General features: G+C 39.1%; 1 protein-coding gene across 11 annotated transcripts in view; it reads left to right on the top strand.

The window, feature by feature from the left end:
* The window catches only part of REPS2 (RALBP1 associated Eps domain containing 2), a 228,584-nt gene that overhangs the window by 159,333 nt on the left and 53,038 nt on the right, over positions 1-16,213 (top strand). For all 11 annotated transcript variants that reach the window (XM_082447092.1, XM_082447100.1, XM_082447096.1 and 8 more), the window contains one exon: positions 5,846-5,907. In XM_082447092.1, the coding sequence (XP_082303218.1) occupies positions 5,846-5,907 (62 nt within the window). The remainder of the gene's footprint in view (positions 1-5,845; positions 5,908-16,213) is intronic.

The following is a 16,213-nucleotide window of genomic DNA, read 5'->3' on the forward strand; positions in this document are numbered from 1 at the left end:
TTATTTTTGTTTTTATTTCTATTTCTCTAGGAGCTGGGTCAAAAAGGATCATGCTGTGATTTATGTCATAGAGTGTTCTGCCTATGTTTTCCTCTAAGAGTTAGATAGTGTCTGGCCTTACATTTAGGTCTTTAATCCATTTTGAGTTTATTTTTGTGTATGGTGTTAGGGAGTGTTCTAATTTCATTCTTTTACATGTAGCTGTCCAGTTTTCCCAGCACCACCTATTGAAGAGGCTGTCTTTTCTCCATTGTATATTCTTGCCTCCTTTATCAAAGATAAGGTGACCATATGTGTGTGGGTTTATCTCTGGGTTTTCTGTCCTGTTCCATTGATCTATATTTCTGTTTTTGTATCAGTACCATACTGTCTTGATTACTGTAGCTTTGTCGTATAGTCTGAAGTCAAGGAGCCTGATTCCTCCAGCTCCGTTTTTCTTTCTCAAAATTGCTTTGGCTATTCGGGGTCTTTTGTGTTTCCATACAAATTGTGAAATTTTTTGTTCTAGTTCTGTGAAAAATGCCATTGGTAGTTTGATAGGGATTGCATTGAATCTGTAGATTGCTTTGGGTAGTGTAGTCATTTTCTCAATGTTGATTCTTCCAGTCCAAGAACATGGTATGTCTCTCCATCTGTTTGTATCGTCTTTAATGTCTTTCATCACTGTCTTATACTTTTCTGCATACAGGTCTTTTGTCTCCTTAGGTAGGTTTATTCCTAGATATTTTATCCTTTTTGTTGCAGTGGTAAAGGAGAGTGTTTCCTTAATTTCACTTTCAGATTTTTCATCATTAGTGTATAGGAATGCAAGAGATTTCTGTGCATTAATTTTGTATCCTGCTACATTACCAAATTCATTGATTAGCTCTAGTAGTTTTCTGTTAGCATCTTTAGGATTCTCTATGTATAAGTATCATGTCATATGCAGACAGTGACAGTTTTACTTCTTCTCTGATTTGGATTCCTTTTATTTCTTTTTCTTCTCTGATTGCCGTGGCTAGGACTTCGAAAACTATGTTGAATAATAGTGGTGTGAGTGGACATCCTTGTCTTGTTCCTGGTCTTAGAGGAAATGCTTCAGTTTTTCACCATTGAGAATGATGTTTGCTGTGGGTTTGTCACATATGGCCTTTATTATGTTGAGATAGGTTCCCTCTGTGCCCACTTTCTGGAGAGCTTTTATCATAAATGGGTGTTGAATTTTGTCAAAAGCTTTTTCTGCATCTATTGAGGTGATCATATGGTTTTACTCTTTCAATTTGTTAACATGGTGTGTCACATTGATTGATTTGCGTATATTGAAGAATCCTTGCATCCATGGGATAAATCCCACTTGATCATGGTGTATGATCCTTTTAATGTGTTGTTGGATTCTGTTTGCTAGTATTTTGTTGAGGATTTTTGCATGTATATTCATCAATGATATTGGTCTGTAATTTTCTTTTTTTGTAGTATCTTTGTCTGGTTGTGGTATCAGGGTGATGGTGGCCTCATAGAATGAGTTTGAGAGTGTTCCTTCCTCTGCAATTTTTTGGAAGAGTTTGAGAAGGATGGGTGTCAGCTCTTCTCTAAATGTTTGATAGAATTCACCTTTGAAGCCATCTGATCCTGGACTTTTGTTTGTTGGAAGATTTTTAATCACAGTTTCAATTTCATTACTTGTGATTGGTCTGTTCATATTTTCTATTTCTTCCTGGTTCAGTCTTGGAAGGTTATACCTGTCTAAGAATTTGTCCATTTCTTCCAGGTTGTCCATTTTATTGGCATTGAGTTGCTTGTAGTAGTCTCTTAGGGTGCTTTGTATTTCTGTGGTGTCTGTTGTAACTTCTCCTTTTTCATTTCTAATTTTATTGATTTGAGTCCTCTCCCTCTTTTTTCTTGATGAGTCTGGCTAATGGTTTATCAATTTTGTTTATCTTCTCAAAGAACCAGCTTTTAGTTTGATTGATTTTTGCTATTGTCTTCTTTGTTTCTATTTCATTTATTTCTGCTCTGATCTTTATGATTTCTTTCCTTCTACTAACTTTGGGTTTTGTTTGTTCTCCTTTCTCTAGTTCCTCTAGGTGTAAGGTTAGATTGTTTATTTGAGATATTTGTTGTTTCTTGAGGTAGGATTGTATTGCTATAAACTTCCCTCTTAGAACTGCTTTTGCTGCGTCCCATAGGTTTTGATCGTCGTGTTTTCATTGTCATTTGTCTCTAGGTATTTTTTGATTTCCTCTTTGATTTCTTCAGTGATCTCTTGCTTATTTAGTAACGTATTGTTTAGCCTCCATGTGTTTGTGTTTTTTACGTTTTTTGCCCTATAATTGATTTCTAATCTCATAGCATTGTTGTCAGAGAAGATGCTTGATATGATTTCAGTTTTCTTACATTTACTGAGGCTTGATTTGTGACCCAAGGTGTGATCTATCCTGGAGAATGTTCCATGCGCACTTGAGAAGAAAGTGTGATCTGCTGTTTTTGGATGGAATGTCCTATAAATATCAATTAAATCTAGCTGGTCTGTTGTGTCATTTAAAGCTTGTGTTTCCTTATTTATTTTCATTTTGGATGATCTGTCCATTGGTGTAAGTGAGGTGTTAAAGTCCCCCACTATTATTGTGTTACTGTCGATTTCCTCTTTTACAGCTGTTAGCAGTTGCCTTATGTATTGAGGTGCTCCTATGTTGGGTGCATAAATATTTACAATTGTTATATCTTCTTCTTGGATTGATCTCTTGATCATTATGTAGTGTCCTTCTTTGTCTCTTGTAATACTCTTTATTTTAAAGTCTATTTTATCTGATATGAGTATGGCTACTCCAGCTTTCTTTTGATTTCCATTTGCATGGAAAATCTTTTTCCATCCCCTCACTTTCAGTCTGTATGTGTCCCTAGGTCTGAAGTGGGTCTCTTGTAGACAGCATATATACAGGTCTTGTTTTTGTATGCATTCAACCAGTCTACGTCTTTTGGTTGGAGCATTGAATCCGTTTACATTTAAGGTAATTATTGATATGTATGTTTCTGTTACGATTTTCTTAATTGTTTTGGGTTTGTAATTGTAGGTGTTTTCCTGTAGGTTGTGTTTCCTGCCTAGAGAAGTTCCTTTAGCGTTTGTTGTAAAGCTGGTTTGGTGGTGCTGAATTCTCTTAGCTTTTGCTTGTCTGTAAAGGTTTTAATTTCTCTGTGGAATGTGAATGAGAACCTTGCGGGGTAGAGTAATCTTGGTTGTAGGTTTTTCCCTTTCATCACTTTAAATATGTCCTGCCACTCCCTCCTGGCTTGCAGAGTTTCTGATGAAAGATCAGCTGTTAACCTTAAGGGGATTCCCTTGTATTTTATTTGTTGTTTTTCCCTTGCTGCTTTTAATGTTTTTTCTTTGTACTTAATTAAAAAAAAATCTATTTATTTATTTATTTTTGGCTCTGTTGGGTCCTCGTTGCTGTGTGTGGGTTTCCTCTAGTTGTGGTGTGCAGGGGCTACTCTTCTTTGCGGTGTGTGGGTTTCTCATTGTCGTGGCTTCTCTTTTTGCAGAGCACAGGCTCTAGGCACACAGTCTTCAGTAGTTGTGCATGGGCTTACTTGCTCTGTGGCATGTGGGATCTTCCTGGGCCAGGGCTCGAACCCGTGTTCCTTGCATTGGCAGGCAGATTCTTAACCACTGCGCCACCCGGGGAGCCCATGTATTTAATTTTTGATAGTTTGATTAATATGTGTCTTGGCGTGTTTCTCCTTAGATTTATCCTGTATGGGACTCTCTGTGCTTCCTGGATTTGATTGGCCATTTCCTTTCCCATATTAGGGAAGTTTTCAACTATAATCTCTTCAAATATTTTCTCAGTCCCTTCCTTTTTCTTTTCGTCTTCTGGGACCCCTATAATTCGAATGTAGGTGCATTGAATGTTGTCCAAGAGGTCTCTGAGACTGTCCTCAATTCTTTTCATTCTTTTTTCTTTATTCTGCTCTGTGGTGGTTTTTTCCACTATTTTATCTTCTAGGTCACTTCTCCGTTCTTCTGCCTCAGTTATTCTGCTATTGATTCCTTCTAGAGAATTTTTAATTTCATTTATTGTGTTGTTCATCATTGTTTGTTTGCTCTTTAGTTCTTCTAGTTCCTTGTTAAATGTTTCTTGTATTTTCTCCATTCTATTTCCAAGATTTTGGATCATTTTTACTCTCATTACTCTGAATTCTTTTTCAGGTAGACTGCCTATTTCCTCTTCATTTGTTTGGTCTGGAGGTTTTTTACTTTGCTCCTTCATCTGCTGTGTGTTTCTCTGTCTTCTCATTTTGCTTAACGTTCTGTGTTTGGGATCTCCTTTTTGCAGCCTGCACGTTCGTAGTTCCTGTTGTTTTCGGTGTCTGCCCCCAGTGGTTGAGGTTGGTTCTGTGGGTTGTGTAGGCTTCCTGGTGGAGGGGACTAGTGCCTGTGTTCTGGTGGGTGGGGCTGGATCTTGTCTTTCTGGTGGGCAGGGCCACATCCGGTGGTGTGTTTTGTGGTGTCTGTGAACTTAGTACGATTTTAGGCAGCCTCTCTGCTAATGGGTGGGGTTGTGTTCCTGTCTTGCTAGTTGTTTGGCATGGGGCGTCCAGCACTGGAGCTTGCTGGCCATTGGGTGGAGCTGGGTCTTAGCGTTGAGACGAAGATCTCTGGGAGAGCTCTTGCTGATTGATATTACGTGCGGCTGGGAGGTCTGGTGGACCAGTGTCCTGGACTCGGCTCTCCTACCTCGGAGTCTCAAGCCTCACACCAGGCTGGATCACCAAGACCATGTCAGCCACATAGTGGATGGTTTAAGGAGCCCTGCCTGGGCACCTGGAGTGTAGTGGGTGCGCTGTGAACCGCAGCCCAAGATCTACGTGGCCAGTGGAATCGCAATCTGCCAAGGAAACGCAGAGCTGAGCTCCTATCCTGGCAGCAGGAGAAAGGGTATGATTTATTTTTAAGGCATAGAAAGTTGTCCAAATATTAGCCCACATATTACAGATTTGGAAATAAACTGCATATAGTTATATAGAGCATGGTGTGCTTTTCTAAGGAGTTTGTAAAGAATGTGGTTTAACTTGGCCAGTGTGTGTTGATAAACTTATTTCTTGCGTGTGATCATGAGCCTTATTTATAATTCGATAGCAGATGTTTGTTTTCATTGTTAAGTTACAACTCAGACGTTCTTGGCTTAACTCCAGCTCTCTCTGTATCTCACAAAATTTTTTTAAAAAGTTAGAATGAAACTTTTTTTCAGAAGATGCTTCAAATGGGGCCAGATTATTTTAGAAACAGATTTAATTATCCCTGATAATAAGGATCAGTGGGAGAAAAGGAAATTGAGATCTTTGAAGAATCCCCAAATATCATTTTAGTCCATCATTTTCAGCCTCTCCTACTGCTATCAGACCCACTCACTTACAGGGCAGCAGCGCTGCCTTGTTGGGATTCTGGATTTTTGGCTCCCAACTCCAGCTAATGAGCAGTGTAAATGGCTGAGAGCTTGGGAGAAATAGGAGAGGAGCCAAAGGGCCTAGAGTATTTGAAACTAAATAATTAACATCAGATTAATTGGGGATTGACTGTCCTTCCCGTGCTGCGTTCCAGTCTTTTGATCAAAGGGTGTCATTTCCTTACTGTTTTACACTGTCTTAATCACAACAGCCTATATAAATATTTGGATTTTGGATAGGAGGAAAATGAAAAAGGGATTGGAAATAGCATGTGCTCTTTTTTTTTAAGAAAAAAGAAAGCCCTCAGATAGATTTTAAAAAGTTAAACATGTTAAATGCGATAGCTCTTCCCAGTTAACAACTGGAAGAGTGCTGTGTGTTGTTTTCGGTGGTCCTTAACTGTGTTTATTTTTCTTTTCAGCTTCTAAGTCAGGATTGTTACCTCCACCACCTGCGCTTCCTCCGAGACCTTGTCCATCGCAGGTAGGAGACGACGTTGATTTCTGTGAACTGTCTGTCAGTAGGCAGTTGTCCTCCCACTGTGGTTCCTTTGCTAGGGTTGATCACCACAGAACTGGCAGGTCAGGTTCCCAAGATGATGTCTGGACTGGACTGGGAGAGCAGAGCGGGGTTGAGTTTCTTCCTATCCAGCCAGCCCCCAGCCTCATGTGGAAAAGGGACAGTTTCCTCAATAAGCAACCAAGCAAATGTGTGAAACAGTTCAGTCTTGGCTGTAGAGGGTTGCATGTGGTTTTCATTACAGAGAGAGGAGCAGAAGGGGTGCCTCTCCGATTGGCGCTGGGGAACGTGGCTTTTCTGTGCAGTATGTGCAGTCTGAGTGCCTGTATTTTCCTCAGTGTTTTAGGAGCTGTGTTAACTCTGCATAAACTAAAAATAAATGGTCATCAGCATGGAGTTAGTGTGCCCACAGTGCTTTTTTTAGGATGGTATTTTCCTTTGGGACAAAAAGCTGAATCAGCAGCGTTGGGAGACTGTATCACCCGAATCTGTTTCACCTGTGAATGAATTCCGCCTTACTGACATGTGCTACTATGGCCTTATACATGAACACTCTTTGTAGAGTTGAAAATGAGAAGCAAACAGCAAATCCGTGGAGTGTGGTAAAGAGTGCTACAGATCCTTCCTTTCATTAATTGCCGCTGAAGAAACTATCTTTAAAGACCCTCTCTGACTTTGGGCAGGAAATGTTGAGAAATTTCTCTATAAACAGACCCAGTTTCTACCTCATTGCTCTGGGTAGTTCAGAGCATACGTTTCCATATGGTGCATCTCAGGACTCGCTGAGTCACTGCAACCACTTTAAACGTTGGCTTGTCCTTCTTTTAGAGGATTAGATGGTCTTTAGTGTCCCCTCAACCTCGAGATGCAAATACCATGAGACATGGGCTTCCTCCTTCAGTTTGAAGGGTAATTAAAAGCCCTCTTCTTCCTGACCCACATATAAATAAGTGAGAACCGTTTTTTCAATATTCCAGCGTTAGCTTTACGATAGAGTAGTTAACCAGTCAACAAGTGTTTATTGAGTCCCTGCTATTTACTACTGCCAAGCTTTAGTTCCATCCTTGCCCTTCCTTGGCTGTGGTTTCTACTCATTTAAATTATTAGCTGTGTTTACTGAGCATCTATAATAGAGCACGCATTTGTGCTAAGTGCTTTCAATGCATTATTTAATCTTCACAAAAACCCTATGAAGTAGGTATAAATATTAACCTTAAAAAAAAAAACCCCAAAAAACAGATGAGGAAGTTGAAGCATACAGGGGTTAAGCAAGTTACCCAAGGTGACATAGCTAGTAAACAGTAGAGCCAAGGTCCATCTCCTGAAGGTTCCTCCCCCTTCCCATTGTTGGAGTCAAAGTATCCGTGTGTACAGGAAGACAGGGCTCCATTGCACTGGCAATTGAGGCTTTTACCACGTCCCCCAGGAGGACCTAGATGAGCTGATGCTCCTGATTTGCACCAACAGCAAGCCTGTCACAACATTAGTGGGCATTCCGGAGGTGCTTATCTACGAGCTGCTGGTTTCAGACCAGGACTTGGGAGCCACCTGGATGAATGCTTGGAAGACTTGTCTGAAAGGGCTTTTGTGACCAACCTCCTTATGTTTCTCCTGCTGCACAAGTGACGGTAGTTACTTCCTGGTTGTGAACCGTGTTGCCGCTATCAGCAGTCCTCATCTGAGCTGCTCTAGGTGGGCTTCCTGCCTGCTCTGGGGCTTGGTTACTGAGGAGCTGATGGGGGCCTGGGAATTCTGAAGTCACTGTTAACGAAAGAGACTGCTTTTTTGTCTATCAGATTTCCCATCACAGTGTAAACAGTGAGCCTAGCGCTCAGCCCAAGCCTCCAGCTCAGCTGCCTAACTATGGAGTTTTCAGACTATAGAAACAGGTGTGTACGAAAAGCAGGCAGAAGAGCCCTCCACCCCTTCGCTCCCCTACACTCTCCCCCTCGCCCACTGTACGTGGGACACACACGGTCAACAGAGGAAGTCCTGGCTGATCCACACACGGTGGTGGTTAGTCTTTGTGCCATGTCAAATTCCTACTGTTGGCCCCAGGAGAAAGTCACCTAACCACCTGTATGGGGCACCTATATGTTTCAGTCTTTCCCAAACTACCTGTGATGAAGCATTCTCCTCGGAGATATTAATAGGGCTGTGTGGTAAGACAGATTTGCTGCCTCTGTACCTGCTCTGGGAGATTTGCAGTGCACGCCAGCTCATTAAGGGCTTTGAAGTCCTACAGTAAAGCAACCTGGTCAATTTTGTTAAAGCTGGCAGTTTTCTAGCTTGTGACCATTCATCCCTTTATTTATAAAATACTGTTAATATCCTGAGGGCGTAGCAGTTAGGACACATGATTATACACCAGCCTTAAGGTATTGGTAAGAACATTTCCAAATATCTTTAATCTGTCACCTCATCTGTATATTATGTGATTAAAGTTAAATTTTTATATCTTATGCCAATAGGTTTCCCTAGAAGAGATGAAAATGAAAAAGAAAGTTTACCACACATTAGCTTGGGATTTCAAATTGTTGTGTCTTCGGTTTGTTGTGTTTTCTTTGTTGCTTCCTCATGAGAGAGGAAGAAGGAACAGAAAAGCAACAAATTTTATTATAGAGAACCTAAATACTCTGAGTTATTCTTTTGCTATGTTAAAATTTTTTTGACTGTTCCTTGGTATATATGGCCAATCAAGGTGACTTTGGAAAAATATATATATATACTTAACTACAGAGACTTCTTTTGTAGGGCTTAAACTGTAGTACTTAGGGGAGAAACCAGGAAGCCTGGTATAATTAAAATCATTGTATTTATTAGTAGCTTTGAGAAGAGATTAAGATAAAAAGTTTTTGGATTTAACATTTTCATATTATATAACTTGATAAACGGGCAAGACTAGATTATAATAAAGAAAACATTTTATTCCCCCAAGAGGAACACTATTTAAAAAACTATGTGGCCGGGCTTCCCTGGTGGCGCAGCGGTTGAGAGTCTGCCTGCCAATGCAGGGGACACGGGTTCGAGCCCTGGTCTGGGAAGATCCCGCATGCCGCGGAGCAACTAGGCCCGTGAGCCACAACTACTGAGCCTGCGCGTCTGGAGCCTGTGCTCCGCAACAAGAGAGGCCGCGGTAGTGAGAGGCCCGCGCACCGCGATGAAGAGTGGCCCCCGCTCGCCGCAACTACAGAGAGCCCTCGCACAGAAACGAAGACCCAACACAGCCATAAATATAAATACATTAAAAAAAAAAAAAAAAAAAAAAAAAAAACTATGTGGCCAATCAGTAATGCACTGTCAGTTTTTAAGTATGTAAGAGAGTTTGTACATTTGCAGATACGTGCACAAAGATATATATATATATATATATATATATATATATATATATATATATATGTTTATATATATATAGATAGATAGATAGATACATACATACATACATACATACATACATACATACACCAGAAGTCTGTCTCTACTTTTATCAGGTGAGAGATGAGGTTTAGGTTTTCAGCATAAAATGCAGCCTCACTGGCCCTTACCTAGACCAGACACCACCATGATATGAACATCTGGATTAAGTTATACAAATGGGGCCCTGGAGTTAGGAAAAGGAATAAATTCAAAGAAACTGATCTTATTTTTCATGCTATATAGGTAAGATCAAGAAGGACCAAGTGAGTATATAAAGAATCAAATGTTTTGGTCCCACGTTTTCCTGTGGACAGGCCAGAGAGCAGGGTGTAGTATTTTGGCTCAGGCTAGAGGCCAGAGGTGACACTTTTTTTTTTTTAAAAAAAGACTGATTCATAGTGTAAATGATTAAAAAGCAGTTAGAGGTAACTGTTTCATATGGAGCAGTGTTAAAATGAGAGTTAGTTAAACTTATTAGCTCATTGTTTGTGTGCATATGAACTGAGTAAAATGCCATTCACAGGGTTGGTGCTTGTCCTGTTTTCTGCTCGGGGCCTGTGTGGTACTTCCAATAGCCAAATCCCTTTAATAGTGTTGATCTCGGGCCAGATTTCTTATAGCAATTGTGATAGAGCCACAGCTTCAGTGTAATTATCTTTAATAAAGAGAAGATTTTTTTTTTTTGGTCCAAAGGATAATCTTTTCAGTTTTGTATTAGCACTACATTTGATGAATTGCGGCTCCCTGTAGACTCATGTGCTCCGAATTTTCCTACTTATACCACTAATTTCTCACTTTATAACGGCAAGTGCTCTTTGCGAGCAATGCAGTGAGCACTACAATAGCACTGGGGGATGAAAGCGCTATGGAGGAAGCATTTTAGCAATACTTCTAAGCTCAGAGAGACCAAGAGTGCTTCGTGCAAGGGCTGAGGTTACCAGTGAACTGAGTTTTACAGAAACAAGAGAACTTTTCTTTTTAATGGCTGAGGGGTTCAGAACATTACTGAAGAGAAAAAGCAAATGCAAAGAAACAGGTGTACAAGAGGTCCCTGTGTGTCGGAGGAACTGCCCGCAATTTGGAAAGCTAGGGGATTTTAGAGGAGAGAGATTTCATGTTTGGAGGCGGCAGTGAGGAGCAGCCGGCCTGCTCACTTGAGTCCCGGTGGTGCCAGAGCTGTGGGAGAGGAAAGGCCCCCCGATGAGAGAGTTCTGTCTGGGGAGCAGCTGCTGAGGGGACAGCACAGGGTGTCACTCAGCCCAGCAGCACTCACCCTTGCAGACACCAGCATCATTTGGGGGAGCTTGCAACCGACTGAGGCCTGGGCGATGGGAGTTTGTAGAAGCTCCCCAGGTGATTCTGAAGTGCAGTCAGGATTGAGAAGCACTGGATTAAGGTGAGAGGAAGGAGTGTTCAAAGAAGAAGTTGAGAATATAGGGGACCTGTTGATGCTCCACCCCGAGTTCTTAAAGGGCACGGTGGGAGGCTTTCTCAAGCTGGGGAGGGTGGGAGACATGGTGTCCGGTTAGGGGATATATCCAGACCCTGTGGGGACAGGGACCCCGATCACAAGGAATGGCCTGGGGGTCCCGGGCTTCTGGTGATAACTGATTTCAGCAGGGTCAGGGGGCATAATGGGAAGGTCTTGCTGGAATGACTAGTCGCTGTGTGCCTCCAGTCCTGTGTGTACTGTTGTGAAGGACTGGCCATGAACACAGATGGCCTTGAAAGGAATCCATAGTCCATTCAGCTAATCTGTCGTCTGACTTTGCCATCTGGCTAGGATCAGGTCTCTAAGGCAATACTGAATCCAATAGGAATATGCTGGGCATGCCGCTTTACTTCAAAGCCAGATTTCTTAGATACAACTTGATATAAAATACTCTCTTCATTTAATTTGGAAGGGAAGACGAAGCTCACTTAAACTCAAATGGCAGTTTGTAGGCCCTGAAGTTCTGAAATATTTGATACTCCATGCTTTTTAAAAAAAAAATACATTGTCCTTGTAAATGAATATCTTTTCATTTCAAGACTGCTTTCCTTAAGTTAATATAGTTGGTGATACAAAATAGTAAATTCTCCTGGGAGAAATTAAGGGTTTTAGAGCTCTCTCTTTTTTTGGCATTACTAGTGATTATGTAAGGTTATGTAATATGTTTTTAAAATGTAAATTTGATTAAAGTATAGCATGCATACTGAATCCATTTTAAATGCATACTAAATCCATTTTTAGGAGAGTAAAATAAAGTATTATCTCACTGGCAATTTTCTAATATCTATAAGAAAACAGCAAGAAACATTCTTGAAATGTAAACAATATAGAAATGTTACTGCTTCTAAAACTTTATGGCTTTTTTCTTTATCAAATTAAAGCCCAGTGGGCATATATCACATATCATGAGATCTTTTGCTATAATGTATTCAGATGATCTCATGTAATGTACATTAGTTACCAAATCACCTTAATATATTGCTTATGTAGATGAAGCATATTTGTAAGCTTTCCAAGGTATATACAGCATCCTGATTTTCACTCATCAAAATTAGTATATGTCAAGAGGTAGTCTTCTATGTATTTATGTATTAGAAACTCAGTAATTATTTTGAAGAGAATTTACAAACATATATCACCTAAGATGCCATCTTCATTTTCTTCCAAAGTGTTACTCTCTTCTGTCCTACAGTGCATGCTGAAGATTAGCTGAAAATCACAGTATGTTAGTGAGTGTTTCAGTGATTAAGGAAAGAAGATCTAGGTCCAGGATTTATCTTCATCTGTGATGATGAAAGGACGTAATGAAAGCTGTACAGCATTATACAAATGTGTCTGTCTGTGGTCTTATTCTTAACCTTACTATTATGAAGCTCTATGGCTTTGTGGGAAGTAAGCAAATTCATCTGACAGACCTACTATCTCTTCTAGAAAGTGAGAAGATTAGACTAGATAGATCCTTTTAGTGCTTAAGGTTTCTGATTATGTGTTTTATTCCTCTGTCCAAGAAAAATTTTGTTGCAAATATAGATGAAACATCACAAAACACAATTGAGGACAAGATGGCTTAGATTAATTTCTCCCTGCTCTCCCACTGCTAAGTACAACTAAGAACCCTAGGCATAATATGGCAGAAAGAGGATTTCAAAAGATGTAAAGAGGAAAGGGCTGACTAGGGCCTCAGGACTTGAGGAATAGCATGGTAGTGAGTCCCTTGAGTTTTAACAAATCTTTCATATATCCTGGACTGGGCACTGGAGAAGCCTGCAACCCAGAACCACTGACAGATGCAAAGAAAAAAATATACTCCCCAACCAAAGCACTGGGAAGGAGGTAGCTAAGCTGGATATAAACCTTTTTAACAATACTTGATGTACCCCACCCAAACACCATGGATGCTCCCCCCTCTGATGTGAGCGGAGACCTACTGGAGAGGCTGGTATTTTGCTCCTCATGTGGTAGCAGTAGACAGCCCAGAGTGTTGCTTTCCTAGTCAGCAAACATGGCTTCAGCAGAGACCAAAGGGGGAATCTAGTCTCTCAATTGTGACTGATGGCAGCAGATGGCCTGGGGAGGCACTTTACACTCCCACAGACAGTGTCACTGGAGACTGAAACATTCCCAGATAAGCAAAACCTCAAGGAATTTGTCATTAGTAGACTTGCCCTATAAGAAATGCTAAAGGATGTCCTCCAGGCTGAAATGAAAGGATATTAGACAGTGCCTTGAGGCTCTAAAAAGAAATGAAGAAAGGTAAAGGTAGCTACATAGGTAAGTATAAAAGCCAGTAGTGTTGCATTGTTAGTTTGTAACTCCTTTTTTTTTCTATATGATTTAAAAGGGAAATGCTTAAAACAATAATTTAAAATCTGTGTTAATGGGCACACATGCATAGAGATGTAATTTGTGACAATAGTAATATAAGGAGGCAGCAGGGCTGTGTAGGAGCAGAGGTTTGTATACTATTGATATGAAGTTGGTATTAATTCAAACTTGTTATAAAGTTAAGATATTAACTGTAATTCCTAGGGTAACTACTAAGGAAAAAACTTTAAAAAATATGGAAAAAATGAGAAGGTAATAAAAATGTTACACTAAAAAAAAAATCAGTTAATCACAAAAGAAGATAGTGATGGAGGAATTGAGAAGAAAACAGGTATAAGACCTGGAAAACAAACAGGAAATGGCAAAAGTAAATCTTTCCTTATTAGTAATTACTTTAAATTATATGGATTAAAATCTCCAATTAAAAGGCAGAGACAGGGACTTCCCTGGGCGTCCAGTGGTTAAGACTTCACCTTCCACTGCAGGGGGTGTGGGTTCGATCCCTGGTCAGGGAGCTAAGATCCCATATGCCTCATGGCCCAAAACCAAAACATAAAAAACAGAAGCAATATTGTAACAAATTCAATAAAAATACATTAAAAGAAAATATATATATTAAAAAAAGGGCAGAGACAGAATGCATTAAAAACTATCCAAATATGTGCTGTCTACAGTAGACTTCACTTTAGATCCAGTGATACAAATAGATTGAAAGTGGAAGGATAGAAAAAGATATTACATGCAAATAGTAACCAAAAGAGAGCTGGGGTGGCTACACTAATATCAGACCAAAATAAACTTAAAGACAAAAATTGTTACAGGAGACTTAGAATGACATTATGTATTGATAAATGGGTCAATCCATTAATGTGATAAAAAATTATAAACATATACACACCTAACAACAGAGCCCCAAAATATATGAAGCAAAACCAACAGAACTGAAGGGAATAATAGCCAGTTCTACAATAATAGAGGCTTTAATATATCACTTTCATTAATGGATTGACAACTAGACAGAAGACCAGTAAGGAAATAGATACCTAATAGACATCTATAGAACACTCTACTCAACAACAGCAGCCTACACATTTTTTCTCAAGTGCACATGGAACATTCTCCAGGATAGAAAATATGTTAGGCCACAAAACAAGTCTCAGTACATTTAAAAAGACTGAAATCATACAAAGTATCTTCTCTGACCACAGTGGAATGAAACTAGAAATCAATAACAGAAGTAAAACTGGAAGATTCAGTAATATGTGGAAATTAGATGACATACTCTTAAAAAACCAAGTGGCCTTAAGGGATACACAAAACAACTAGATGTACAAATGCAGAGTTGTTAAAATGCATTTGAAATTAAGAGATGGGCAACTTAAAACAATCATATATATTATATGATATTTATAGCATATTTTATATATTGCTATATAAAAACTTCATGGTAACCACAAACCAAAAATCTATAATAGATGTACACACATAAAAGAAAAAGGAATCCAAATATAACACTAAATATAGTCATCAAATCACAAGAGAACAAAAGAAGAAGAAAGGAACAAAAAAGACCTAAAAAAAACCAAACAATTAACAAAATAACAATAAGAATATACATATGAATAATTACCTTAAACGTGAATGGACTAAATGCTCCAATCAAAAGACATAGTGTACCTGATTGGATATAGAAACAAGACCCATGTACATGCTGTCTACAAGATACGCACTGTAGAGCTAAAGACACACACAGACTGAAAAGGAGGGGATGGAAAAAGATATTTCATGCAAATGAAAATGACAAGAAAGCAGGGGTAGCAACACTCATATCAGACAAAATAGACTTTAAAAGAAAGGCTATAAAAAAAGACAAAGAAGGGCATTTTATATGACAAATGGATCAATACAAGAGGAGGATATTATACTTGTTAATATATATGTACCCAATACAGGAGCACCTAAATATATAAAGGAAATATTAACAGACATAAAGAGAGAAACTGACAATAATACAATAATAGTATGAGACCTTAACACCCCACGTATATCAATGGACAGATCAGATGGAAAATCATTAAGGCAACAGTGGTCTTAAATGACATAATAGACCAGTTGGACTTAATAGTAAGGACATTGCATTTGAAAAGAGCAGAATACACATTCTTTTCAAGTGCACATGGAATGTTCTCCAGGATAGATCACAAGCTAGGGCACAAAGGAAGTTTCAGCAAATTTAAGCGGATAGAAATTATATCAAGCATTTTTTCCAACCACAGTGGTATGAAACTAGAAATCAATTACAGAAAAAAACAGGAAAAGCACAAACATGTGGAGAGTAAACAACAAACTCCTAAAAAACCAATGGGACAATGAGGAAATCAAAGAGGAAATGAGAAAATACCATGAGACAAATGAAACTAGAAACACAGCTTTCTAAAATCTGTGGGATGCAGCAAAAGTAGTTCTAGAAGGGACGTTATAGGGATACATGCCTTCCTCAAGAAACAAGAAGAATCTCAAACAACTTAACCTAAGCGTTCTAAAGGAATTAGAAAAAGAATAACAAACAAAGCCCAAAATGAGCAGAAGGAAGGAAATAATAATGATCAGAGAGGAAATAAATAGACCAAAAAAAAAGAAAATAGAAAAGATGAAACCAAGACCTGTTTTTTTGGAAAAGATAAACAAAATTGATAAGCCTTTAGCCAGGCTCATCAAGAAGGAAAGAGAGAGGACCCAAATGAACAACATAAGAGATGAAAGAGGAGAAATAACAACCAATACCACAGAAATACAAAAAATCATAAGAGAATACTATAGACAGTTATATGCCAACAAATTGGACAACCTAGAAGAAATGAACAAATTTCTAGAAACATAAAACTTGCTAAAAATGAATCAGGAAGAGACAGACAATTTGAACAGACCTATCGCTAGCAGTGAAATTGAATTTGTAATAAAAAAAGCTCCCAGCAAACAAAAGCCCAGGACCAGATGGCTTCAAAGGAGAATTCTCCCAAACATAAGAAGAGCTAC

This window comes from Balaenoptera physalus, assembly GCF_965194825.1.
Source record: "Balaenoptera physalus genome assembly, chromosome: X".
Taxonomy (NCBI): Eukaryota; Metazoa; Chordata; class Mammalia; order Artiodactyla; family Balaenopteridae; genus Balaenoptera; species Balaenoptera physalus.